General features: G+C 34.8%; 2 protein-coding genes across 4 annotated transcripts in view; both read left to right on the top strand.

Moving 5' to 3' along the window:
- Nucleotides 1-1234: 1234 nt before the first annotated feature.
- On the top strand, nt 1235-11691 carry LOC132132234 (diacylglycerol O-acyltransferase 2). Its single transcript, XM_059544570.1, has 8 exons — nt 1235-1585; nt 2324-2452; nt 3383-3490; nt 3616-3686; nt 7332-7536; nt 8869-9043; nt 9607-9809; nt 10507-11691. The coding sequence occupies exons 1-8, from the start codon at nt 1546-1548 to the stop codon at nt 10659-10661; spliced, it is 1086 nt and encodes a 361-aa protein (XP_059400553.1). The 5' UTR covers nt 1235-1545; the 3' UTR covers nt 10662-11691.
- A 2143-nt stretch (nt 11692-13834) lies between these two features.
- Nucleotides 13835-26568, top strand: part of LOC132132579 (UV radiation resistance-associated gene protein-like) — a 97099-nt gene continuing 84365 nt past the window's right edge. For all 3 annotated transcript variants that reach the window (XM_059545008.1, XM_059545007.1, XM_059545006.1), the window contains exons 1-6: nt 13835-14186; nt 17281-17398; nt 18040-18074; nt 20564-20725; nt 21160-21234; nt 21409-21494. In XM_059545008.1, the coding sequence (XP_059400991.1) occupies nt 14079-14186; nt 17281-17398; nt 18040-18074; nt 20564-20725; nt 21160-21234; nt 21409-21494 (584 nt within the window). In that variant the 5' untranslated portion in view covers nt 13835-14078. The remainder of the gene's footprint in view (nt 14187-17280; nt 17399-18039; nt 18075-20563; nt 20726-21159; nt 21235-21408; nt 21495-26568) is intronic.

Genomic DNA, 26568 nt, shown 5'->3' with positions numbered 1-26568 from the left:
AGATTAAAGTTCAAAGGCCAACTAAATGATTTCTGCCAAATGGATGATTGATATTGATACAGTACAAATTACAGTGAGCTTGAGCAATTTACTGTCTAGACTGAATATATATTTCCTCATCAGAATTGGCTGATTATTGGTGCAGTACCCATTAAACGTCTTATTATAAGTTTTTACCTACTGTGACATCAGATATCAAAAGACCTCGGGTAAATAGTTAAACATAAAATATTATTCAGAACTAGTAGGCTAAAAACTATTTCATAAACTTTAATATTGTAAAACCCCAAATTGCTCAGATTTCTGAATAAAAATTGCAACCAAAAGAAATTTACACAAAAATGCACAATACACTATTGCATAACAATATACTGTGTATTATATAAATACACCAAATATAACACATTCATATTTCAAGCAGCTGATGATATGATTGAGCAGCTGCAGATCAGATAGATCTAAAGGTGAGTGGTCTCTCTGCCATCTGAGCCCTGGCCAGTCCTGGCAAGAACAACAGGCCAATGAAGGTCACTGGCAGTATACAACGCTGACCGTAGCATTGTGAAAAATAAAAATTGTGAATTATGAAACAGCTAATGCTCCTAATGGACATTTAGTCTGGCAGGCTGCTATCTCTCACTAATTTCACTTTTTTTACTCTTTAGTTTCTCGATTCCAAAGCCTATTGAAGTTTTGTATAATTACCTGCATGTGCTATTTTTATTAATAGAATATTTAAGTCTTGGTGTAGAGTAAATACTTCAGGTTGAAATATATGAGAAAAAGGAGCAACTAATGATTATTTGGTATGACTTGAGGATGAGGAAACGACAGAATTTAAGAGCAGTACTTTTCTGCATTCTAGCTTAAAATCAATGCTTTACTGTAAAGTGCTTTTCTATGTGGCAAAAATATATTATTAAGTTGATTGCATTTTTCGTGAATTCAGTCATATAATATGTTTCTGTGCTGTTTTATTTATTCATTTATTTAATCCAAAGTACGGCCCTTTAACCCAGCAAAACATTCACAGGCGAACTCATGTGCTGGATGGCCTGGATTTGTCCAGGGCCGAATTTGAACCCTATTCCAGTCCTGTAAAGTGTGGACATTATGGACAATCAGTGTTGGTCAATAAAGCATGAGGGCGGGGCTAAAGTCTTCTCCACCTGATTGGCTGGGCGCCCATCCACGTCTAGTTTACCTTCACAGACCTTTAAATCCTCCAGATCAGTTGAAGGGATAACCAGACATAGCCAAACATCTCAGCATCATGTTTGGCTTTTAAGTTTGAAGAAATTCATCAGACAGGAACAGTTTTTGGAATTAAAAACTTGACAACTTTTCGTCTTAAAATATTGCAGACAGCGAAGGCGGTTATAGTTTGATTGACAGCGCTTTCTATGCTCCTCCCCCCGAGGCGCTTAAATGACAGGCGCGCGCCTGTGAGCTCGCGGCTGACGCCAGTGAGAGAGATGCTGTAGAGCAGCTCAACTTCCAGCAGCGAGTTATTACTCTGTTAAAAATATTATTTGTGCCTCAACAATGAAAACCATACTCGCTGCGTATTCCGGTGTGAAAAAGGGTAAGTAAATATATCTTCTGAAATAATTGCATTTTAATTTAATTTAGTGTTATCATTTAATGAAATTTAATATATTATTGTCCTGTATATACATGTTTTATGTGTATGTTTTAGATACATATATATATATATATATATAATTATTATAACTATTATAATTATTATTTGTTAACAGGACGTCCTCCTACCTAGGATGTGATCATAGTTAAGTTAGACACTTAAGTGAGATTCATTTAGTCTCCATCTTGTTCCAATCATCGAGAGGGAATGACATGTGTTACATGGCCATCATTGTCTGATGTTTGTTGTTATTTTCAGTCAGGATGGACTCATTAATATGGGATTATGTTGTCTTGTGATCTGATCTCAGTGACTGTAAGAGAAGTGTGTGTATGTGTGCTTCAGTGCTGCATCTAATCTTTTTTGCACTGTGTAAAATTTGCTTGAGTTTTGTGAATAATGAATTAGAAGTAATAGCAAAGAGTCATTAGTTTATTTCATACATCTTCAGGGAGTTTTTTTCTGAGATTTTAGGAGTTATTTGGCATCAGATTACATTTTATGCACAAAAAACAACCCGAATGACACCATTCTCAATTGACATCATCACGGTTCGTCACAGTCATGATATGCATGTCAGCATTTATTCCTAGGCTACAGACAGACCTTGACATAGAGAACAAGCGTTCCCACAACATTAAGATGGTTAATTCCAATTCTCCTTTAAATCCTGTATAGGCTCGGGCTCCAGCATCCTCTCAGCCTTACACGACCTGCCCTCCGTCCCCTGGCTGACACAATCCAAAATCATGAAATATCTGCAGGTGATCTCTGTCCTGCAGTTTGTCATCACATTTCTTGCCATGGGTGAGTGGAAGAGTTAAATTCACTGTGAGACTTAAGTTGGCAATTTAGAGAATTTATAATGTAGGACATTGTGTTGCCTTACTGAAATGAATTAATTTCAGTGTTTATGAATGTTAAAACAATAGTTCTCCCCAAAAATAAATAAAATAAAATTGGATAAAAAAATGTGTTGAAACATGTGCAGCTCGCTCACCCTTCATCTTGGTCATCCAAGATGTAGATGAGTTTGTTTATTCGCAGATTTGCAGAAATGTAACATTACTTATCCTCTGCAGTGAATGGGTGCAGTTAGAGTGAGAGTTCAAACAACTGATAAAAACATTACAATAATCCACAAGTAATCCAGTCCATCAATTAATGGCTTGTGAAGTGAAAAGCTGTGTGTTTATAAGAAACAAGTCCATCACTGAGAAATTCAAAATGTTGATTTCAGCTAAAATATGAGTCCTCTATCCATAATATTGCTCCAGTGAAAAAGCAAAAGCAAAAATCATTCTAAACAAATATGTTGGTGAATTTTAATATGAGAGAACAACAGAGGATGGACTTTTTCACTGGAATTAGTGGATTATTATGGATTATGGAGTATTTTGGTGAGAAGTGATAGTTAAAAGTTAAATGCCTTGAAGGATTTTTTTTTATTACAAACTGCCGTGTGGATTACTTATGATGTATTTATCAGCTGTTTGAAGTCTCATTCTGACGGCACCCATTCACTGCAGAGGATCCATTGGTGAGCAAGTAATGTAATGTTCAATTTCTACAAATCTGTTCTGATAAAGAAACAAAATTGGATGACCTGAGGATAAGTAAATTTTCAGCAAATTTGCATTTTTGGTTGAACTATTCCTTTAAAATCTCAGCTTTCTATATCTTCAGCTTGCTTTATAAATTTAGAGTCAACTCTAAATACTCTTTTTGCTCTTCTAGGCATTGGCTGCTCTTTGCTGCTGATGTACATGTTTTGCACAGACTGCTGGGTAATTGCTGCCATTTACACCGCCTGGCTGATCTATGACTGGAACACCCCTAAACAAGGTAACCTTTTCATTCTTTTCCCTGATTAAAGCATGCCATTCATGATTCAATCTGTTGAGAAGTGTAGGATGCTTGTTGTGACTGTGTTTGCATTTGTATTCTTTGTTATTGTTCAAATATCTTAGGAGGCCGTAGATCGACCTGGGTGAGAAACTGGACTGTGTGGAAATACTTTAGAGACTATTTTCCCATAAGAGTGAGTGATTTACGTCTTATACAACATCACAGTTTAAGGAAATTAAAATAAAGGCCTAACCACTGAACAGCTAATAGTTACATAGATAAAGATTTTCCTCAAATGGAATTAGGAAATATAAATACTTTGCAAATGTCAAAGTACATATCCTCCAGCATTTATATATAGATTTAAAGGGACAGTTCATACAAAAAAGACCTAATAATCACATATTCTTTTCCAAACAATGTCTTGACATTTCCCATTTTTTTTTTACATTTATATAAATGGTTATAGTGTGAAATATTATTACAAATTAAAATAACTTTTCTTTTTGAATATTTGAAAATTTATTTCAGCAGTCATTATTACAGGCTTTAGTGTCACATTGTTCTTCATAAAACATTCTAATTTGCTGATTCTGTGTTCAAGAAACATTACTTATTATTATTATGGTGAAATTATTCTGCTAAATGGTTTTGGTGGAAACAGTGATATAATTTTTAGGATTCTTAAATAAAAAGTTCAAAGGAATACAATATAATTTTTGTAATAAAGGAAAAGTCTTTACTGTCACGTTTGAATAATTGAATGCATCGTTTCGAAATAAAAACATTCACTTGTTTAAGAAAATTTTTACCAACCCCAAACTTTTGAATTGTAGTTTATATATTCTGGCCAGTGTCCAATGTGTAAATATGCATTGATAACTGTTAAGTGCAAAGGGGAAAAGATCAAAGATACATTTTATCAGCCATTACTTTCGTCCTGTTCTTTTCTCTGCTTGACATTGCTGCTGGGTGGATCTTGATGTGAGTTGTAAGTGCACTGCTAGACTTTGCTCGTCCTGATCAGTAGAAATTTAATCACTGAGCACTTGTTTTTCTTGTGTCTTACTTATATTGCAGAGCACAGGCCTCTGTACAACAACTAGGTGATACAGAAACTTTACCAGCACTAAATTATGAACCAGACACATTATAATCATATACAAATTAGCATGAAACAAATATTTGCATGATGAAAGAGAATAAAAGTAAATCGTTAACTCACTGACAGACTTCTCTACAATATAAATCCTTAAATACTGGTCTAAGAAAAAGTTATTTAATGCAAATGTTCATTTAAAGTATTCATATTCAGTCAAAACCACAGTCAACACTTAATATAAAAAATATACAGTATATGTGTGAGTCAGTCAGGACTCAAAGGAAGGCCCTGTGTGTGCCAGTTGGCTAGGACGTTTACCTTGCAGAACACGTAGTGTGTTTAGTCACATGATGAAATCATCACTTCGCCTAGTGTTACAATGCATGCCAGCTGCGTTATGATAAGCATGAAGAGAAATAAGGTCAGTGGTGACTAAAGAGTCTTGCTGAAGAGTTCAGTAGGTGTAAAATGTAAAAACTAATTTGTGGACAAAATGGGTTCAAATAAGAACTAGATACAACCAAAAGAAAAATAGAAACGATAGAAAAAAAAAATAGACCAATAAGCATACACCTGGCAACCACCCACTATTCTCTTGTTATCACAAAGCAATCACGTCTGAATTGGGAGAGAAATCAAGCACTCTTTACGAGCGAAAATAATTTAATCATATTAAACAAATATGTGGATTTTGATGTGAGATGACAACAGAGGATGATCTTTTTCAATTTATAAGAGACATGCCACTTCCTCAATCCTCAATACAACTATATAAGGAAAACCCGTAACGGCAAAGATGGCGGTTGTATGCACATGTCCTGCCCCTCCCGCTGGAAAGCCAATCATCTGCTTTTAACAGTCAAGTCGGAAAAATTTAAGCCTATCGTCTGGTTCCACTGACGTATGCGCACAGTTGAGGAACCCTTGCGCATGCATAGTAAAAGTATAACCTGTGGGGAAAAAGGTGTTTTAAACCTTATTTTGGGGCAAAATCATCTAACTTTTTTAGCGATTTTCATCATATTTTACTGCTGTTTCTATACATGCAGTTTTTATGTCCCGGTGACCAGTGAAAATGCAGTTCTGACTCTCTGCCCATTCATTTAGATAGGAGTCTGGTCTTGTTAGTCTAAAATAGCTGATGGCGGCCGAGTGGCACGACTTGCCTAAAAGGACTTTGTTTTTATTCAGCTCAACTACAGCCATAGCCATTCTTTTGTCCATATAAGGAATTTCCTGCATGTCATAAGTTATAACTTCTATGAGTCTGTTTTGGACTTTGTGTGCAAGAGTGCCCTCTGGCTTCGCGTATGAATGAAACATGCGCTAAATGAGAGTGCACTCCTGATTTTCACATCTCCTCATTTTGGATACAAATAAAACGTCAGGTCATGCAAAGACTATCGATACCGTCTCTTTGAATTTAAATGTAGATTTAAATCTGGAAACATGTAGATTTAAATCTACAGTACATGAACACACCTGCCTGAACAAAATGCAGGGGACGGATTTAAATTAGATTAAAATAAAATATTTATTAAATATTAAAAATGCAGCTAACGTTGTTCTACACAAAGCAATATAAACAAACGTCCCTGTTCTCTTCTTTTGTTGCTGTTTAAAGGTTTAAATTGCATTGAGGGATCTTGTCTTTTTATGTTATCTGAGTGAAAACTATTCATACTTTGAACTATTATTATTACAGTATTTATTAAAAAAACTTGTCATCACAACACTGATAAAACAGGCTTATACTGATTTTCTCATCCTCCGAATCATACTTATGATATATAATAATATAATTAATAATAATAATAATATAATTCAGTTTCTAATTCCAGAGTAAATAAAACTTTTACTTTTAAACTTAAAATGGTCTTGTCTTTTCTGTGTTTCTTTTTCAAAACTGCGTCACGGCATTTGCTGCTATAAATACAGAAGCATATACGGTACATATCGATACACGTATCAGCATGAAGCACAACCCTATTAAAATCCATGTTCCATGTGCCCCTTTTTTACTTTGAGCTCCTGCCCCTCCAAAGGTGTCTGTGTTTGAGTGTTTGAGTTTTGAATCTTACTCTCAAAAACAAAGGCAACAGGAAACATTCCATAGACTAGACCTTCTCTAAGCCTCCTCCAGAAGGTTATACCATCCAGTCTGACACAGCATCTGTCTTAAAACCTTTGTTTTTTTCATCCACTCATGTCATTATGCAATACTGCCTGTTTGATTAGCTGTTCTTATGTACACAGGTTATGCAGCTTTTACATTCTGTACATACTCTGAGTGCAGAGAGTGCATTCATTTCCTAACTGTTGCTCCACTCTACAGTAATATCTGCTGCAAGGCTGCAGTTAATTATCTGCTGAAAAGAATATATATTAGAACAGCAGATTAGTGTTTAATGATAAGTCTTGATAAGAAAATGTGATCGTGAACAATATAATGTACACACAGGTTTATTGTAACTGTGTCTGAGTTACGAACATTTATTGTCTTAAGCTATATTATACCATTACTGATCTACATCCTAAATCTAAGAAAATAGGTCTGTTTAATGGCAAATATATATTCAAGAGCTGTCAAAATGAAGTTTTAATCATTTAATTTAATCATTTACCACTGTGATTTTTAGCATCACATCCTGTCTCTATAGTCATACAAAAAACATTGCAAATGTAATTTTGTCATTGCAGTTGAATTGATCACTTTTTATTTATTATTATTTACAGCTCATCAAGACACATAACCTGCTTCCCAGCAGAAACTACATTTTTGGCTATCACCCTCATGGCATCTTCTGTTTTGGTGCTTTTTGTAACTTTGGGACCGAGGCCACAGGATTCTCCAAGATATTCCCTGGAATCAAGCCGTCTCTTGCCACATTGGCTGGAAACTTCCGCTTGCCAGTCTTTAGGGATTACCTGATGTCTGGAGGTACATATAACGACATATTAGTTTCTTTTTGTGGATCAAAGCTTTCATGTATTCATTGCCTGCAGTTGCATCATGTGACACTGACTGAAGATCAAACTGACTCAAGGCATGAAGTTCAGTTTTGGCTGTTGAAAAAAAGAGGAGCATGCTTGTCCTCTCTGTGCTGTAGATAAGAATCCTGTAGTCTATCAAGGACCTCTGAGCTTTGTCCTATTGAGGCACAGCCCTGCATGTGCTGATGTCAATATTTTTGAAGAACTTCTGTTGAAACCTGCCCTATGTACCCGCAGATTGATCGAATTTTCTTACAGTCTCTTATAAGAAACGAACGTCAATAGTTTCTTAACAAATGTCCAACAAATATTTCCTCAAAAATTCCAATAATATAATATATTTATCTGTAATTGTTTGATTCAATAGAATGAACTAACTCATAGAGACTTCTGTTTTCGAGTCAGACTTTACTAGCTGCGTTGTATATTTTTGATTTAGGTACTAAAACGAACCGGTTCATAAGAGTTATTTGTTTGGGAGTTGCACTACCCTGAATGCGGTGTATATTTTTGGTTCACTAAAAAGAACTGACGCATAAGAATCATTCATTCAGCAATGGGATTACATCGGTCTCGCTTTGCTCTGTAGATTCAGTATTAGTGTTTCTGTACTGTTGTTGAATAAAACGTCTATCGCTGGTATTTGGTATTCCCGTTCTCATTTACATTTGTGAGCATATGCAAGGATTTTTATCAGAACCGAGCAGTATTTAAAAAAAAAAGCACATTTCATAAGGTTCGAAATATTTATAAATATATATATAGATCAGTGTTCGCAAACTGTGCTACACTAACCATAGTTTAACCATGGTAGCCTATAAAATGGTAATCAATCCGCAAACAATTATAAAAAAAAATAAAAATAATTAATAAATAAAACCATGGTTGATTTTTGCAAAGGAATGAGAGATGAATCAGTCATAGTCGTAGACCATGGATTTAAAAATGTTTTTCAGAAGAACAGTTTTTTCAGTTTTTTGACCTAAATATTTTGACCTAAACATATTTAAGTACCCGCTAAGGTTTTAGGTTATTATTGCAATAAGTTTACAACACATTTGCATTTTAATGATTCCCTGATGTTGCTTTTTTATTGTTTTGTTTTATGAATTGTTTTTATTTGAAAATATTTATTTTGGCTAATTAAATGTTACATTTCTGTGATTTGTTTGTTACCTTTTCATCAACTCAAGAACGTCCTGCAGTTCCTTCATAAACCCCAGTTTGGGAAACCCTGGTAAAAACTTGACCAAACGCTCTATATCCTTCTGTTTCTCAGGTATCTGCCCAGTAAACAGAAACTCCATTGACTACCTCCTGTCTAGTAACGGTACGGGCAACGCTGTGGTCATTGTGATCGGAGGGGCTGCAGAATCTCTGCACTGTACACCAGGAATGAACTCTGTCACGCTGAAAAAACGCAAAGGTTTTGTGAAACTGGCCCTCAAGCAAGGGTGAGAACTGCAAATCATTTCCCTCACCACCTTCCCAGCATTGTTTACTTCGGCATTACTTGCTTACTCCACAACAACAAGTCAATAAAGTTCATTGTGCCGTCTAGGTTTAGGTTAGCATGGGTACAGTAGTTTTTCCTGAAGTTCTGTATCCTCTGATTCAGTTCTGTTGAGGTTCTCTTGGCAAGTGGTAAATGGCAGGGTTGTTTCAGGTGAAAAAACACAATTCATTTAGAAGCAAGCCCATGTTGGGTTAGCAAAGCAGTTTGGAGTGGAGTAGCCAGTATTAAGCCAGTATTTTGTGAGCAGAAATGAAGAGAAAGAACATGAATACTGCGGAAATCCTCAACTATTAAAATCTCAGAAGCTTATACAGTAGAATAAATAAACACTTTGAGACGTTCCTAGTGCACATTCTTCCCTGCATGTTTCACAGGGTTTTAAGACACAATTACACTGAAACAGTTGTTTTTTTAATGTAAAATTAACCACTGCAGATTCTCTGTGTTTTAAAATGTATCTTTCTTTGACATTCTTATAACCTGTTCCTGTTCCCCTTTCAGTGCTGATCTGGTGCCTGTCTACTCATTTGGTGAGAATGAGGTTTACAAACAGCTGATTTTTGACGATGACTCTTGGTGGCGAATGGTTCAAAAGAGACTTCAGAAGATTTTAGGTTTTGCCCCCTGCCTGTTTCATGGCTGTGGACTGTTCTTCCCTGAGTCCTGGGGTCTTGTACCATATTGCAAACCCATCACTACTGTTGGTGAGGAATGCCGTGTTTGATGTGTTATAGCCGTAATGTCTTCTAGAAAATCAAGACTTTTTTTGTTAGAATTTTCATATTAAAGTTTAATAAAGAAAATAAAAAAACGTATTGTATATAATGTATTAAATATGTATGAATATGTGTATATATAGATTTCGATAAAGTAAATAAAATACAATATCGATAAAATAAATAAACAATAGTTTAAATATTATTTATGTATATGTATATGCACAGGTGTAATAAATTAGTTTAATACATTATTTATTAACTTAATTATAATTATTATGTATTTATTTTATTATTTATTTATTTTTATTAGAAATAAATATAATATTATGATAAATATACATAACTAATAAATATGATGTTTTAAAAATATGATATATTGAAACTTTATATGATATTATTTACAGGTTTCATACTGATATTTAGATATATTTAAATATGTTAATAACCTTTAAATCCTATATATGTGTGCTTTAAACTGGCACAAAGCGGTTTACATGGGTTATAATGAGACAACCTAAATATAGTGAAATTTAGTTCAAGGACAGTCTCTGTGTTGATAGAGGCGCTCTTTCATTTTAGTCGATATTCGCTGACATCAGAACCACATTAATGGTTAAAAATTAGTCATTTGTTGACATGATCTTGGTTTGACTGGAGTTTTTAATGTGTCTTTTCACTACAGTTGGTGAACCCATCACAGTTCCAAAAATCGAGGAGCCGAGTCAGGACGTCATAGATATGTACCATGCCATGTACATCAGGTCCCTCAAGTCTCTCTTTGACAATTACAAGACCCGTTTCGGTCTAAATGAGAGTGACACCCTTCAAATTCAATGAAAGACAGCATAGAGGAATAAAAACTTCATAAAAGACTCTGGAACATCTGCCTCCCAAATGAAGTGCCTGTTCATAGAAGGTGAATGAAATCAATGCTGTTTCTGTTCATAGTAATCACAGTAAACTGTACTGAAAAGTACTGTATCACATGGGATGCAGTGAATCTAACCTGTGTCACTTCTGCTTGTTGCCACTGGGTGGCAATGTGCAATAAACACTACACCGATTGCTGTCAAGTGAAATCAAGATTTTCTTCGCTTGTGGACATATATTCCTACATGGCAATACATTTACAAGTTATGTATTTAAGGTTTGCCCCCATTATTTTACTGCACAAGCAATGCAGTTATTGTGAGTTTTGCCTCACTAAAAAAAATCACAATGTGGTTGTGTAACCAAAGAGTGGAGGTTAAGCAAAAGTGATTAATTTGTGGGAATAAGTTGGAATAAATATAAAGAAAATGATCCTATTTGATCATAGCTCGAAGGTAAAAGAGGAAGTAAAAGTGAAGTCTAGAGGGTGAAGATTATAATGAATACCTGTAAATGTGTGATTATATTATTGGAATGCTAATGAATGCTGGTCATCTTTTTTTTCTGTAACACTATTGATAATTCACCACAGAAGTATTCATTTTGCATATATAAGTTGCACAGACATGCTTTGCTGAGCTCAAGCAAATAGTTTACCTGCTACTAACATTGCAGCCTTCAAATAAGTTCAGTTTTCACCATGTCCCCCAGTTACAAGTATCAGGCATTTATTTCAGAAACAAATGCTGAAGAGACCTCAAATGTGTTTGCATGCCAAATCAAACAAGCGTTTTAACTTGAATTCAAGTGCCAAAATGTATATATGCAATCATTTTTAACCTGAGATATTAAAGTTTTTACTGTGATTGTTTATTCAGTGGATTCAGGGGACCTTGCTCTTGATAGGTTGATAATAAGCAATTACTGTACATGCTGACATTTAACCAAGGTTTTACAGTGGTGAATATATAATAAATGCTAAAGTGTCAATCTCTGATATCAGCTGTCAATGGTGTCTATGAAAGTCGATTCTTTAAAGTAAACTTTTATATGTTTTCAGAATAAACATTTATGGAAAAAATACTATGTGCTGTCTTTTTTTTTGAGCCACAACACTGTCCTTGATACATAAATTGTATGTATATATTTAAATGAGAGATTTATGCAACAGTTCCAGATTATTAAACCAAAGTCTATGGGTCATTTATGAGGTTTTTATTATTATTATTTTATATATACAGTACAGACCAAAAGTTTGGAAACATTACTATTTTTAATGTTTTTGAAAGAAGTTTCTTCTGCTCATCAAGCCTGCATTTATTTGATCAAAAATACAGAAAAAAACGTAATATTGTGAAATATTATTACAACTTAAAATAATTGTTTTTAAATTTATTATACTTTAAATTATCATTTATTTCTGTGATGCAAAGCTGAATTTTTAGGATCACATGATCCTTTAGAAATCATTCTAATATGATGATTAATTATCAAAGTTGGAAACAGTTCTGCTGCTTAATATTTTTTCAGAACATGTGATACTTTTTTAGGATACTTTGATGAATAAAAAGTAAAAAAAAAAAAAAAAAAAGAAAATATGTTTTTAAAATATAAATATTTTGTAATAATATACACTACTGGTCAGTAATTTTTTTTTTCTTCTTTTTAAATAAAATCAATACTTTTATTCAGCAAGGATGTGTTAAAAAACTTTGATAAAGTGATAGTAAAGAAAATATATTATTAGAATATATATTATTAGATTTTTTTTTTATTTTGAATAAATGCAGTTCTTTTTAACCTTTTATTCATCAAATATATTAGACAGCAGAACTGTTTCCAACACTCATAATAAATCAGAATATTAGAATGATTTCTAAATGATCATGTGATAGACTGGATGTTACATGTGACACTGAAGGCTGGAGTAATGATGCTGAAAATTCAGCTTTGCATCCCAGGAATAAATTATTTTTTTAAAGTATATTCAAATAGAAAACTATTATTTTAAGTTGTAATAATATTTCACAATATTATTGTTTTTTTTTTGTATTTTTGATCAAATAAATGCAGGCTTGATGAGCAGAAGAAACTTCTTTCAAAAACATTAAAAATAAAAAATAGTAATGTTTCCAAACTTTGGTCTGTACTGCATATATATATATATATATATATATATATATATATATATATATATATATATATAAATATATATATATATATATATATATATATATATATATATATATATATATATATATATATATATATATATAAATAACAATGAGGCTATATAACTAAATCTGTATCTTTTGAGCAAATTAAACATAATATGTAAATGTTGAATGTAAATTCAAATAAAATCTGGTAAACCAAATAAAACATTCAAAGAAAAATCCAGGATATAAGATACATTAAAGGATGTATCACACTAGCATGTTTAGCTGTTAACAAAGCAACACGTGTCACTGCAGTGAACAAAAATACATTTCTTGGACCCAGAAACTAAGATGGATCCTCTTTTGGGCAAAAAAAGTGTACCTGGGACCTCTAATTTTATTGGCTCATATTAGTGAGGTGAGGCACACATATATATATTCCATATAAAATTTAGAAGACAGAGTTTTCAAGACTGTTGCCTTTTTATTAGTAAAATTAGGCAATGGCGCCCTCTTGTGCTTCATGCACACTTAAAAAAATAATAACACATTGATTGTTATATAATGACTAATTTGTAATGATTTAAAAAAAAATTGTTTTATAAGTACAACCACCAAGAACAAAAAACTTGTCGTTTTATAAGAACCATGGAAGTTTATTGTACATTATAAAATGTTATGCTCGTATAGATGCAGCGCCCACCCTGATATCGCGGTTAACGGGAGAACAAACCATAGACAGTAAGGAACAAACGGGTTTCATTCAGCACTCCGCCCGTTGATCACATAATAGACAGGTTGATCACGTTACTCAAACACTCGGCCCCTCACTTCCTCATTTTTGTAGGAACACAGAACGCAGCACGAGTTTCTAAAGGCCTCCATCCGCCCTTTTCCTTTTGATTGACAAGTCCTCCACCAATCAACTCAGCATATCCATTTACGTCACCAAACATCTATTTTTAGTGACAGCGTCCTCAGCCAATAGGCATCATGCGAGGGTTTGCCGATCAAGGTCGCGGTTATGGCTTCCTAGGCAATACTTACTTTATGCCGCCGTTGCACCCCAGTAACTGCATTTAGCGGGCTCAGTGTAAATTATATGACAGATCTGCACGTTTGCGAAGAAAGCTCGGAATCTGACACCGTCGTGCCCGTGAGTTTCTCGCCGATGGGGCTGAGTTGTACTGATGAATGAGGCGATCGCCTGTGGTACCGTAGAAGGATGAACTCCATCGCCGGTCGGGATCTCGCAGTGTCCGCTGGAGCTGTCAGCAGCAACCCCGGAGCAGCATCATCCAGAGTCCTGCATGTTGAGCTCACATCACAACAGGTACACATGCATCCAGCCAGCCATATGACCCATACGTGTCCGCATAGAGTGAGTGAATGTCTAGATTACAGATCTGCTTGTGCATGTGTCACATGTCACCGGATGATCATAACACTGGGCCTCCATGTCCAGTTAAGCTCTGGTCAGCTTTTATGAATGCCGTGGAGTAAGAAATAGAAATAGAAATATGAGAAGCAATAAATAAGACGTTGTTAATATTGAAGAATTGACTTGTTCATTAAATATACTAGACAAGGTATACAGTGTAGAGTCTGGCTGTCATGTCACGGTGGATCTTCAAACTCCAGACAGCATCCTAATATGTATTATTCATGCTTGAAAGCTTTTAAAAATGGCTAGGAAGGTAGTGGTGGTGCTGTCTTAAAGAGTGAGCTGTGCTTTACTCTATTGCACTGCAGCTTTTTGACAGCACTAACATAAATGACTAAAAATTATGTTATGCTTTAAGATTGGCACACATTGTTTTGGGGGTCTAGTCTACAAAGAAAGACCCTAGTTATGAATGTTTGGTTCACTTGGTTTCTATTTAGAGTTTAATAGTTAACATTTAAATGGTTTATCAGCCAGATAAAAAGTATTATAGTGTTTATATTATTTTTGTGTATATTATTTAAAAATTTTGATATCAATTAATAGTTATTTGTTGTTGATGTAATGCTTGATTACCTTTAGAGAGTAACTGTGATTGTGTGTGTTGTAACAATTGCAGTGTTGCAATACACACAGCGCTCATACACACTCTGAATCTGAGAGTAGGCTTCAGTTATGTGGAATGATAATCATATCGTGCAGCAATCGTCTGTTTAATCACATCACTGGTTCCTGGGAAGTGTTTTGTGGATCGCAGGTTTTCCTGTTAAGCATTGTCTGTTGATTACTTGGCATTCTGTGAAGGGAAATGTTGCATTACTGCAAAAATTGCTTCAAAAATGTTGTGTCATGGCTTTAAGGAAAGAACCAACTAAGTGTTTTTTTTCTTTTTTTTTTTTCTTCTGTATATTACAGTTGTACTGTACAATGTAATAGTAACAATTATTATATAATTTACCTTAAATGCTTATTTTTTATATTGTAATATTTGTAACATTATAATATACCATAACATTGTGTTTTTTTTTACATTGCAATTTAGTTGTAGTAGTTTTGATAATAGTCTGTAATAATTTTATTAATAATTGTTTGGTAGTAGTAATAATAATTGTTTCATAGTCACATTAATATATAATTTGGAAAACTTTTGGTCAAATTGTGTAACACTTTGCAAGCATTTAAAAAAAAAAATCACAATTGTAATTTTACAGACTACAGTTTTTTCTCCTTTTTCTCGAAAGCACTGTTACCAAAAACTGAAATGTGAAACCAAATGTGAAGTCCTACTCACATGACATTGGCGTGTCAGAGCTTGTCACACCTGTCTGAATTTTAATTTACAGGAAACTGTTGTTATGACACCAATTGCTTTGGCACTCACGCCAGTCACTTGTGACTCTCTTACTGCTTGAGGCAAAGTCCTAAAGGACCACTGTTATGGACTACACATAACCTCTGTCACACCCTTGAACGCTGTTCTTTTGTTGTGCAGCAGAAGAGCATTGCTATTCAGTGTGATGTGATTCAGCTTGATTTGGTGTTTCTGTTTCATTAAGAAGTTTGAAACAGCTGTGAACCACCTAATAAGGGAAAGTTGATCATACACTAGCTTGTTTGTTCCTTTGCTAGTTAAGTAGCCTGTTAACCTAGTAAATTGTACCACTGAAATTCAGCATTTCAGAGTCTGGGACAAACTGACCCTAGATGTTCCTCAGCATTTTCTTGTCTGAAACAAGATAGAAATGGGGGAACGCTGAATAAAGTGTGCTGTGTTCCTGTAGCTTCAGTAATCCTGTGGGGCATCCCATGACTTAGATTTAGTATTTAATGCCTCACGGCCGGCGCTGGAAATTTCTTTGTGGTTGGTTGTGATGAAAGCCGGTCAGGTGAAAACTTTAGTGTGCTGATCTCTCAGATGAAATGTTTTATTGAATGGTAACTTATGTGTGAGTGGGGAAAAAGTGTATATAATTGTAATTATTCCTGAAACTCTTATGGTTTTTGATCAATATTTACAATGAAATGGTAACTTTTATTTAATTTTATTTAATTTTACCCAGTCTCCAGTTGAAAAACCCTTTTATAGGTAAATATTATGGCTGCATAATTATTATAAAGTGTTCGGGACTCATCATGTTGGCTTTTTGTTTAGTGTCCTGTGCCATTAGCGACTAGTTTGTAAGACACAGAGTCAAGTTGAAGTTTCAAAAACACATCTTGAGACCCCTGCATTCTGTTTCATTCTATTATGCTCCATCTAGCTGTTTAATGTAAACACCACCAAAGAAATGTTCACATTCATGGTCAGGTGAACCTGAACCATGTCAAATTACACAAGGCTTCTGTAAGACCAATTATTGGACTACTTATTTATGCAACATCCTTTCTGTGGTCTCATCAAAAACCTATCTTATATGGGTCTCTTTCTTGTTTTTTCCTCCTTTTTAAGCTATGAAAGCTCTAAAGTCCTTTTTTCCCCTTGGCTCCTTCAAAGCAGTTTATTAGTGCCCAATGTGTGGTGCTGATGTCATGCTTTGGTCAGGGTGGAGGACTTGGCTTTGTAGTGATGTGACGTGACACTCACAATGATGTTTTGTGTCTGTGTGTTGGTCTGTTCCTGTTCACTGTCAGTTGTTTGTGATGAAAAATGGAGAACTGTGGCTACTACTAAAAGTACTACTAAACATTCAGATTTTATTGCATGCGTGAGCCAGTAAACTGGAGACATGATGTCTTTGAGATGGTCATGATGATTTCCATTGACCGCTCAAATGGATTTCGCAAAAACCATCGTAAACTCATTTATACTGAATGTTTTTCTTTACATATGTGTTTGTTTATGAGGAGAAGGTAGAGACTCGTTGATGTACAGCTTATGAAAGTAAAGTAATAACGTCAAATGGAATCTTTAAAACATTAATATCTTCTTTGTTTATTCCTCTGGTCTCTCTCACTAACCATCTTCCTCTCTTTGTCTCAACAGAGGCGTTTACGTCACTTGCGGAGCATAGCAGCCCGTAATATTGTGAACAAGAATGGCTCTCCTCTTCTCGACACTTACTTCACCCTTCACCTCTGCCAGGAAGATCGGATATCTCGAGGTGACTAAAGCCAGCTAAACTCTGATTGTTCACTTAATTTATTAATTAAAGTGATTTCTGTGTCGCCAGTGACACCAAGCAAAATCGCAGAAAGTAACTGACTGTTTTCAAACAGTTTTTCCCAACAATCACCCTGTCTTCCATTGGCTTTTCAAGAGATAGACACACCCCCAGACTCATGCTATTGGTTAAGCTGTTGTCGGGCAGGTCGAACCACTCAAATAAACACTACAATGTTTTGATATTGCCAAAGTGTTTACACTTTACACATGTGGAGACATCAACACATTTTTTTTCCCATAAAGAAATAATTCTAATATGCTGATTTCGTGCTCAAGGAATATATATTTTTATTTTAATCGATGTTGAAAACAATTGTGCTGCTTAATTTTTGTGAAAAAATATAAAGTATAGAAAAGGAATGAATGTAAAGTATAGAACTATAAATATTTTGTCACATTTATAAGGATCCTTTTTTTAACTTTTAATCAAATTAATGTATTCTTAGTATCCTTAAACATTAATTTCTTTACAAACGAAAACTTACTGACCCTTAACTTTTGGATGGTATTGTCCACTGTAAGTCACATTGAATTTAAAAGCTTCCGAATGATTTCTAACTTTCTCTTTTCCTTTTCCAGATTTTTATAAGAGTGAAGTCATCCGAGACTCATTGGTGAGTGCTTTTGTTTTCATATGGAGTTTGGTCATGTGATTTAATGTCCGTTATTCTAAAATGTAAAACAAAAGACAGAGGAATGCATATTATAGCTTAGCAGCATGGTGTAGTGTAACATGATATAGCATTGCATATCAGCATTGTCTCCTCTGGATTTATGTTCTGCTGTTGTTGGATAAGAAAAGTAAAAAACTTTTTTGGTATAATCACAACTGCCCTTAATCTCTGTTAAAGCTTGCAGGACTGCTGTAAAATTTACCATGGAAAGTTTATTGCCGTGAATCCACTTAAAATATATTGGATCTTTAAACAGCTCAAGGACACTTTCAGAGTCCTTTTGTCAGTTTTTGTTAGTTCTTGTTTGTTAATATTTGTTGGTGCTATTGTCAGAAATGATGGTTACCATAGTATATTTTAACCTACAGTGTTTTTGGTAAGTTGATTTAAATATTCCATCACCTTAAAAAAAAAAAAAATGAAGACTGTGGATTTGTGGTTGCATACAGAGTCTGCCTGACAACAGCAGCAGTGGCTCAACCAATGGTGTGAGTTTTGGGGCGAAACTTTCTGTTTGACAAACCAGTGGCACATGGGGGAGTGTGTGGGGAAACCTTTCTGAAAACAGTCATAATATTTGGTGCTAGTAGCGCAGAAATTACACGCTTCACCTTTTGATGAAAGCATCAGCAGGTACCATAAAATTATACTTTTTAGCCAAAAAAACAGGTTTAATCATGTTAAAAGTAGATTGAACTAGAACTGACCTGGCAGTGTATGTAAAAAGTCAATCCTGTTTCAATGTTCTCCTCAAAACCAAGCATCAGGACTTCATCTTTACACATATGGCGGGACTACCCTCTCACCTACACATAAAAGGCATTGCTACAGCTCCATTTACTGATATAAAACAGGTTTGCTAAATGGGCTTTTTGGGGTCACACCAGCAAACTTTCACTTTTAAAACAATCTCTTTGTTTTAATACTCCAAGTAGGCCTCTGAGCCTCTCGAACGGATGTGGCTCCCGTCATTAATGACCATCTGGTCACTCTGTCCAAGCCTGTAATTCTGCTGAAAAACATTGACTCATAGCAACTGCTAAAGTGTGAAGATAATGATAACATGATACATAAAAGCATACAATCATCAGTAATGTGATTTATACAAACACAATTAAAGGGGTCATGAACATCCTTTATTATTTTGTACTGTTCTCTGAGGTCCACTTATGAACTTATCAAGAGTTTTATATAAAAAAAATCATAATTTAGAAGTAATAGGCTATTTGCTGCCCTATTTTGACCCCCCTCATCAGAGTGCTCTGAATAGACCCCTTAAAAGTTTGTAAACATTGCAACGTCTCCCAGTGGGCGGGGCTTAGCCGGAGGCAAAAAGAGGCGCGGACGCAATGTTGACAAGCGTAAGCTAGCACGTTTTAGGAGGGATTTATTAAACATGGATGCAAAAGAAGGTTTGGAACTGTCCGAATATGTACAGTCATTGACTCTGCGGGACCGTGACAGCTATTTTTGTAAATTAACTCTCGCGGATGGTCTGGGTGTGCTTTTCTCTCTGTTTATCAAGTAAACAGCATCTCCCTATTTGTCCTCAAGGTTAACGCAAAACAAGAAAATGAATATTGTCATTTCAGCAGATCATAACTGTGGTAGCTTTGAAATAATCACACACACAGTCTGTTTGTTACTGACACAACTTATATTCGACTTTTATGAATTGATTCATTTCAAAGCTATTTCAAAGCTCTCATTCACTGATTCATATACAGTACATCATCACTCAAAATGTCTTCATGTGACAGTCAAACATGAAAGCACCCACAGATTCTGAAAGGACTAATTTAAACTTTTGAACAGAGTTGTAACTGATACTGTTTTACTTGACATCATCAGAAAATGTGTATTCTACCTCTAACCTTCCTGCACCTCTCTTCCCCCTTTTTGTTTCTTCATTTCCCTTTCTTAGTGGCTTCCTGTACTTTTGTACCTCTTTCCTCTTTTTTTTAAAAATAATAATCATGTAATCATCCCTTCAATCCTTCCAATCTGGTGGTCATATTGATGGCTTGTTTTGTATTTATTTCTGCTGACCTAGTCACTTTGACGGTAGTTTTGTCAGCTGCACCTCCTCTTGGAGGAAGACTCTCTTTAGCCTCCAGGCTTCCTGACGGCACAGTTTTACAAATCGGTGTCTGCTGTCAGTCTTTGAAGGCTTAGCTTCCCTATGCTGCATCATTGATTATGCTGACAGGCCACACTAATGCATTATTATGAACAGAGTCAATATGTTTCAAAGTCTAAATTGCTATTCTCTCTGCCATTGTCTTTGATCATATATTGGCAGAATTTTTGTTAACAGTTTATTGATGCCCAGTTAAAAAAAAAAGGGAATATATGTATCTGAAGTAGCAAGACAAAGTTATTATCAGAGTACCCGGTGTTCATAATTTAGTTTGTTTGTGTGTTTTCAGAACCCAACATGGCGGAGCTTAGATTTCGCAATGCTTCCGGATCTCTTGGACACATCTGTGTCGTGTTTTGTGGTGAGAATATGGGGTGGGAGGGAAGAACAGTACCAACTGCTTATTGAGTGGAAGGTCAACCTAGATGGGCTCAGATACACAGGACAACAGGTGAGGAATCAAATATATAGATTCACACTCACATTTCTTGCTTTCCCTTTTTTATACTCTACCAAGTGTAGGTTGGTTTCCTGACATGGCAATGTAGTTTCCCCTAAAGTCTTTTGTTTTATATGGGTGGAAAACGTAAATTAATAGTAATGTATTTAAAAAAAAGAAAGTAAAATATTGTTAATACGATTAAAGTAATGCTAATGTGCAACAGTTGTATATGCAATAATTCATATATATATAATCATGTAAATTACAGCAATTACATACAATTTTATAAAAATAAAAAAAAACTTTCCCTCATAAAAGACCCAAGTTTGAGTCTTTGATTTCGCTCATGCTGTGATCCCTTTCCCTTTTGTTGTGTTTAAAATCAAGGTAAATTTAAGTTCAAAAACACATCAAAAAAAAAATTCTGTGTATTTTTCCTTCAGATTCGCTCCAGAAATCCAAATGAGATCATCTTTGGACTGAACGATGGCTACTATGCAGCTGAGTTTGATCAGAAGGTATTGTTCAAACCCTTGGAATGAGCTCCAAAATAAATTCCAGGCCATCTTCAAACCTTGTCATCTATCAGAGCTCGATTTCACTCATATCTCTTGGGTTTTCAAACTATAGAATTCTTCATATGGTAAGAAGAGACTCTTTGTGAAGCTCATGGACTGTTTTCTTTCCCACAGGAAAGTTCTGACAGGAAGAAGAACAGTTTGCTTCAGGTGGACCAGAGCTCTGTCAGAAACTCCTACAGTGTCTTCTCTTTACTGAGGTGAGACAGGCTCAATTTAAAGGGAACTTGGGATGGAAAACAGGACATTTTGGCTTTATTTAATTCTTACATTCACAATGCCAAGCTTCTTGCAAAATTATGATTTTAGATTAACTTAAGATGATACTACAAAATGTATAACCATATAGAAATAATAGAAATAAGATCTTTTTTTATTAATAATAATAATCTGCCATGTTTTGACTGTATTAACACAGTGCTATCTATTGCGAAAGAATAGGAATTTAATTCCTGTAGGAACAGCATTTGCTCTTAACATATGTTCAGCTCCAATGAAACTCCCTCAATTGCCTTCAAGAATTTTATTATCCTCCCATTTGAGACCCAGAAGCATTTATCATCATCAAAGTCAAGAAACGTTCCCTTCCTTGTCCGCCAGATAGCGCTCTCTGTGGTTTTTTCTTTCCTTCCAAATTGGACCCCTGCTGCAGGGTGGTGTCTTATTCTTCTGCCAAACATGACTGATGTTTTTGCACTCTTGGAAAACCGTAATCCTTGGACAAAAGACATGATGGATGAAGAGCACAGGAAATCAAGGAAGAAACATTAGTCCACCTTGTCACGGTGTTGGCAGACTCTTCCAAACCCAGTTAAGGTTGAATGTTGGCTTCATGTTCTGCTGTAGCTTCACCCCAGCACTAGATGGCATCGGCTCTCTTCTGATCCAAATATGTTTTGAGGAAGAAGGCACTTTGGAGAGTGTTAAGTAACTATGACACACTTCCCATATTCAGATTTATCTTTGTGAACACACATCTGCAGTATTACAAAATCAACATTATATATTTAAAGAAACAATCTTTGATCCCACAGATGTTGTTAAGAAGCACACAAGCTGTAAACGCTCAAAGTGCTCCAAAGTGTCTCGTTTTTGCACATACGCACCTCAACTGCCATATGCATATTTTCTGGTGTGAAATGTAGGGCAGCCCCTCAGAGCTGTGCTGTAGTAGGGTGATCTAGAGCTTGCTGGACGCCACTGCTCTCGAAGTGTGATGGTGTTTGTGTGTCTCTTGGTAGTCTTAATTATGAGTCTGAGGTGGGGCCATGTTTTTGCCGAGATTTGGAAATCTCATACAAAGGCCACATATTTGTATGCACACGCCGACTGACAGAAACATGCATGGGATGCATTACTCCAGCCATCTTTCGAACTTTTATGGACTTTTTTCATTTTTGGGAAGACTTCTGTGGTAACCATGAATAATGGTGAAAAAAAAAGGTTTGGTGCCTGGATGGGAATTTCAAAGAATTTAACGGTTCCAATTCTTCTTCATGATTGCATTTCCTTAACAATTCTTTTAGTATTTTTATGGATGGATAAACAAATAAATATTTAATTACTATACAGATATACAGTATATTTTCGATTCATAAGTGTCATTCATTTGGGAGTCAGACTACACTGCCTGCACTTTATGCTTTTGATTCACTTAACAGATCAGACTCAACAGTTATTCATTTGTGGAATCAGACTATACTGATTGTGCAATATGTCTTTGATTCACTAAAAACGACTGACTCATAAGAGGCCTTATGTAATTGGACTAGACTTGTCTGCTTTATAATCAGTGCAGATTGTTTTTAACATTTCCATTCAAGTTGATTTGCGTGTGTATATGTGTTGGCGGTATTCTGTTTGCTTGTAAGACAGACAAAAAGAAATACACTGTGTAAATTCTGTAAACTCTTTTCCTTGTCGTGTTCCGTGTTGAATGGGCGGATGGCGGCGGTTGTTATCAGCATTTGAGAAAACATTTGGTTTTGTTGACAGTGCCGTGTTGTCAGCGATTAACTCAACCGGACAAAATTTAAGTAGTAAAAATACAGGAAAAAAAAAACAAAAACAAAAAATCAAAGTAGGTAGTCTTCCAATAAAATTAATCGTTAATCAAAATAACAGTGTTTCCTCTGCATGTGCGATTTATGCTACTTTAGGGCAGGCAGCCCGTCCGTCATGCTATAACTGGCTGCTCTTGGGAAAAAAAGTGGTGATTGGGTGATCTAAATCAGTCTTACTTGTCAAAGCACTGTAAGGAGTGTTTTCTTTTACGTTTGGTTTACGATTGTGTGATCGTAAGTGGGCCAAAGCAGCTTTGTGTCTGTAGAAAAGGTGTTTGCTTTCTGCAGCCTCACTGGTTTCTTTGGTTCCTGGTTCCTTCCTGTACTTTCTTATACAGGAAATGTTCTCAGCCAGGCTTAAGCAAGCCAAACAAACCTGCTTGTGTATGGATTCAAGTTTTTATCACCCATCACCCCTCCACACCGGGAATAATCAACACTTGCTTTCAAAATCCTTTTTGAGTGTGAAGAACTGTCATAACTAGGCTTGTGTTCTTTGTAACATGACTAAATCTAGTGTACTACATCAAATTTTTCGGATGCTCTCCATCAGATTCTGCCTTGAAGTGATTGCTCACTCAAAAATGAAACTGTATGCAGTTATTTTAATTGTTTTTTCTGTGGAAGATGTTGGATGAACTGTTGCTTTAAGATTTTCACGGAAAATCGAATTTTTTTCCCTCTTTGAAAATTAGCAGTTTGAGTTCCCTTCCGTCACTTAAATAAATAAAGTAGCAAGTGAAGAACAGAGGTGGTGTTGCATGGCAAAGTTCAGCGAGTAGAGTGTGACCCTGTGGTCGCCGCTGCGATAAGCCCTTCCTGCTTTTATCGCTTTTCAGCAGGTCGAGGGGTCTTGAACTCCACCGCCGTGGGGCATGGTTCTGGACCAGATTATTGGGTACGACTTTAACAGCTTGTTTTACGCTAGCCCCCCAAAAACCCTAAAGCAACAACCTTGAGGTCCAGTAATGCCTGCTATAGCTCATGCAAAAACAAACTTGGCTTTAATCTCATTATTGCCCGACTGAAAATGGATGCTGGTGTTTCGGTCTCTCAGGGCATTGTGGGAGGCTGTGGTAATAATAGTGTAGAGAAGGCATGAGGGGGATACTGGAGCCCCGCTTCTAGAGAAGCTTTAATGAAGGGATCAAGTGCAGCAGTCAGTAAGATATATATTAGGGGTATGCAGCGAAGCCAGTATTTGTATCTGTAACAATCACAACATTATTCGTATCTGTATCTGTATTTGGATAAAACCGGAAGTAGGCGGAGCTTGAACCGGAACTTCGTACAGTTATAGTTGCTAAGACCGTTATGGTTTTAGAGCCTTTGTTTTTTTTCCATAGTTATCACTGAACAAATATGCGGTGTTTAACTAAACATTTATTTAAATATATTCTAACAGTCGAATCCGATACCCTTGTATACTTAGACAAAGTTTCGAGCGCGAGTTCGAGTCTCATTTTGGAGACCTTTCGTGATCCATAAATATTTAAATATCTTCTAATTAAAATAGTAAAGTTTCCTATGCAGTTTAGAAATATGAAAATCGATTGAAGTAATTTCCAGGAAACTTCCACTTGCATGGAAAAAGGCAAGTGCAAAACTGCTTTTTCATTTGCGCTTGTTTCATTTATAAAATTTACACTCATTTGCTTTACACACTTGCTACTGCATTGTAATATTAGAGGTTTATGTAAATCAACATGATTTCCTTTGGCTCACCGGTTCCTGCGCAGTTTAAAAAAGTAGCTATTTCCTTTAAGTAATTTTCAGGTCTAGAAAAGTATGGAAAAAATGAGAACGGAGTATGGAAAAATATTTGTGCTTCGACTATTTGCCCTATTCAGTGTTCTAAAGTATAAAATTAATGTCTAAAATTAAATTGATCATACAAATAGAGAGCTTTCATGACAAACGTTTAGTAATCGTCTGAACACGACTGAATTAATTCAAGGCACACTTTTTCATTACGCATAAATCTTTAAGCAGTCTTAAGTCTGTTTTGAACTTCACTAAACAAATGTGCGTGTGCCACGCAAGCCAGCAAAAGATAAAGAAGCAAACATGTATGCCTAGTAGAAAATATATCTGTATCTAAGCTGATTATTAGCCTACTCTTGAAAGAGAGTTGGTTTTTGAAAGACGCGAAGAGACGGCAACGCGGCTGTTTGATGATCACGCAGTGCTTATTCCATTCATTCATGTATCATTTCCTAGCCTATAAGATTTAAATCATTGCCTTTTAAATATACACAAATAGTAGAACATGTATGATGTATTATTTTAGTTGATATTACTCTTGCCAAGCTCTGATTTCTGAGAGATGCACAGAGAGGCAACATCAATGCAGTGTTTGATATGCACGTGTGTGTGTATTCTAATATTCTGATTTATTATGAGTGTTGGAAACAGTTCTGCTGTCTAATATATTTGATGAATAAAAGGTTAAAAAAAACTGCATTTATTCAAAATAAAAAAAAATTCTAATTATATATATTCTAATAATATATTTTCTTTGCTATCACTTTTTATCAATTTAACACATCCTTGCTGAATAAAAGTATTGATTTTATTTAAAAAGAAAAAAGAAAAAAGAATACTGACCACACATTACTGACCAGTAGGGTATATTGTTATTACAAAATATTTATATTTTAAAAACATAGCTTCTTTTTTTTTTCTTTTTTTTTTTACTTTTTATTCATCAAAGTATCCTAAAAAAAAGTTTCACATGTTCTGAAAAAATATTAAGCAGCAGAACTGTTTCCAACTTTGATAATGAATCATCATATTAGAATGATTTCTAAAGGATCATGTGATAATGATCCTAAAAATTCAGCTTTGCATCACAGAAATAAATGATAATTTAAAGTATAATACATTTAAAAACAATTATTTTAAATTGTAATAATATATCACAATATTCAATTTTTTTCTGTATTTTTGATCAAATAAATGCAGGTTTGATGAGCAGAAGAAAATTCTTTCAAAAAAATTAAAAATAGTAATGTTTCCAAACTTTTGGTCTGTACTGTTGTACTGTATATATATATATATATATATATATATATATATATATATTTATATATATTTATATATATATATATATATATATATATATATATATATATATATATATATATATATATATATATATATATATATATATATAATTTTTTTTTTTTTTTTTTTTTTTTTTTTTTTTTTT

Source organism: Carassius carassius, chromosome 49 (assembly GCF_963082965.1).
Source record: "Carassius carassius chromosome 49, fCarCar2.1, whole genome shotgun sequence".
NCBI lineage: Eukaryota > Metazoa > Chordata > Actinopteri > Cypriniformes > Cyprinidae > Carassius > Carassius carassius.
The sequence above is the reverse complement of the archived record's forward strand: the minus strand, read 5'-3'. Positions and strand labels throughout refer to the sequence as shown.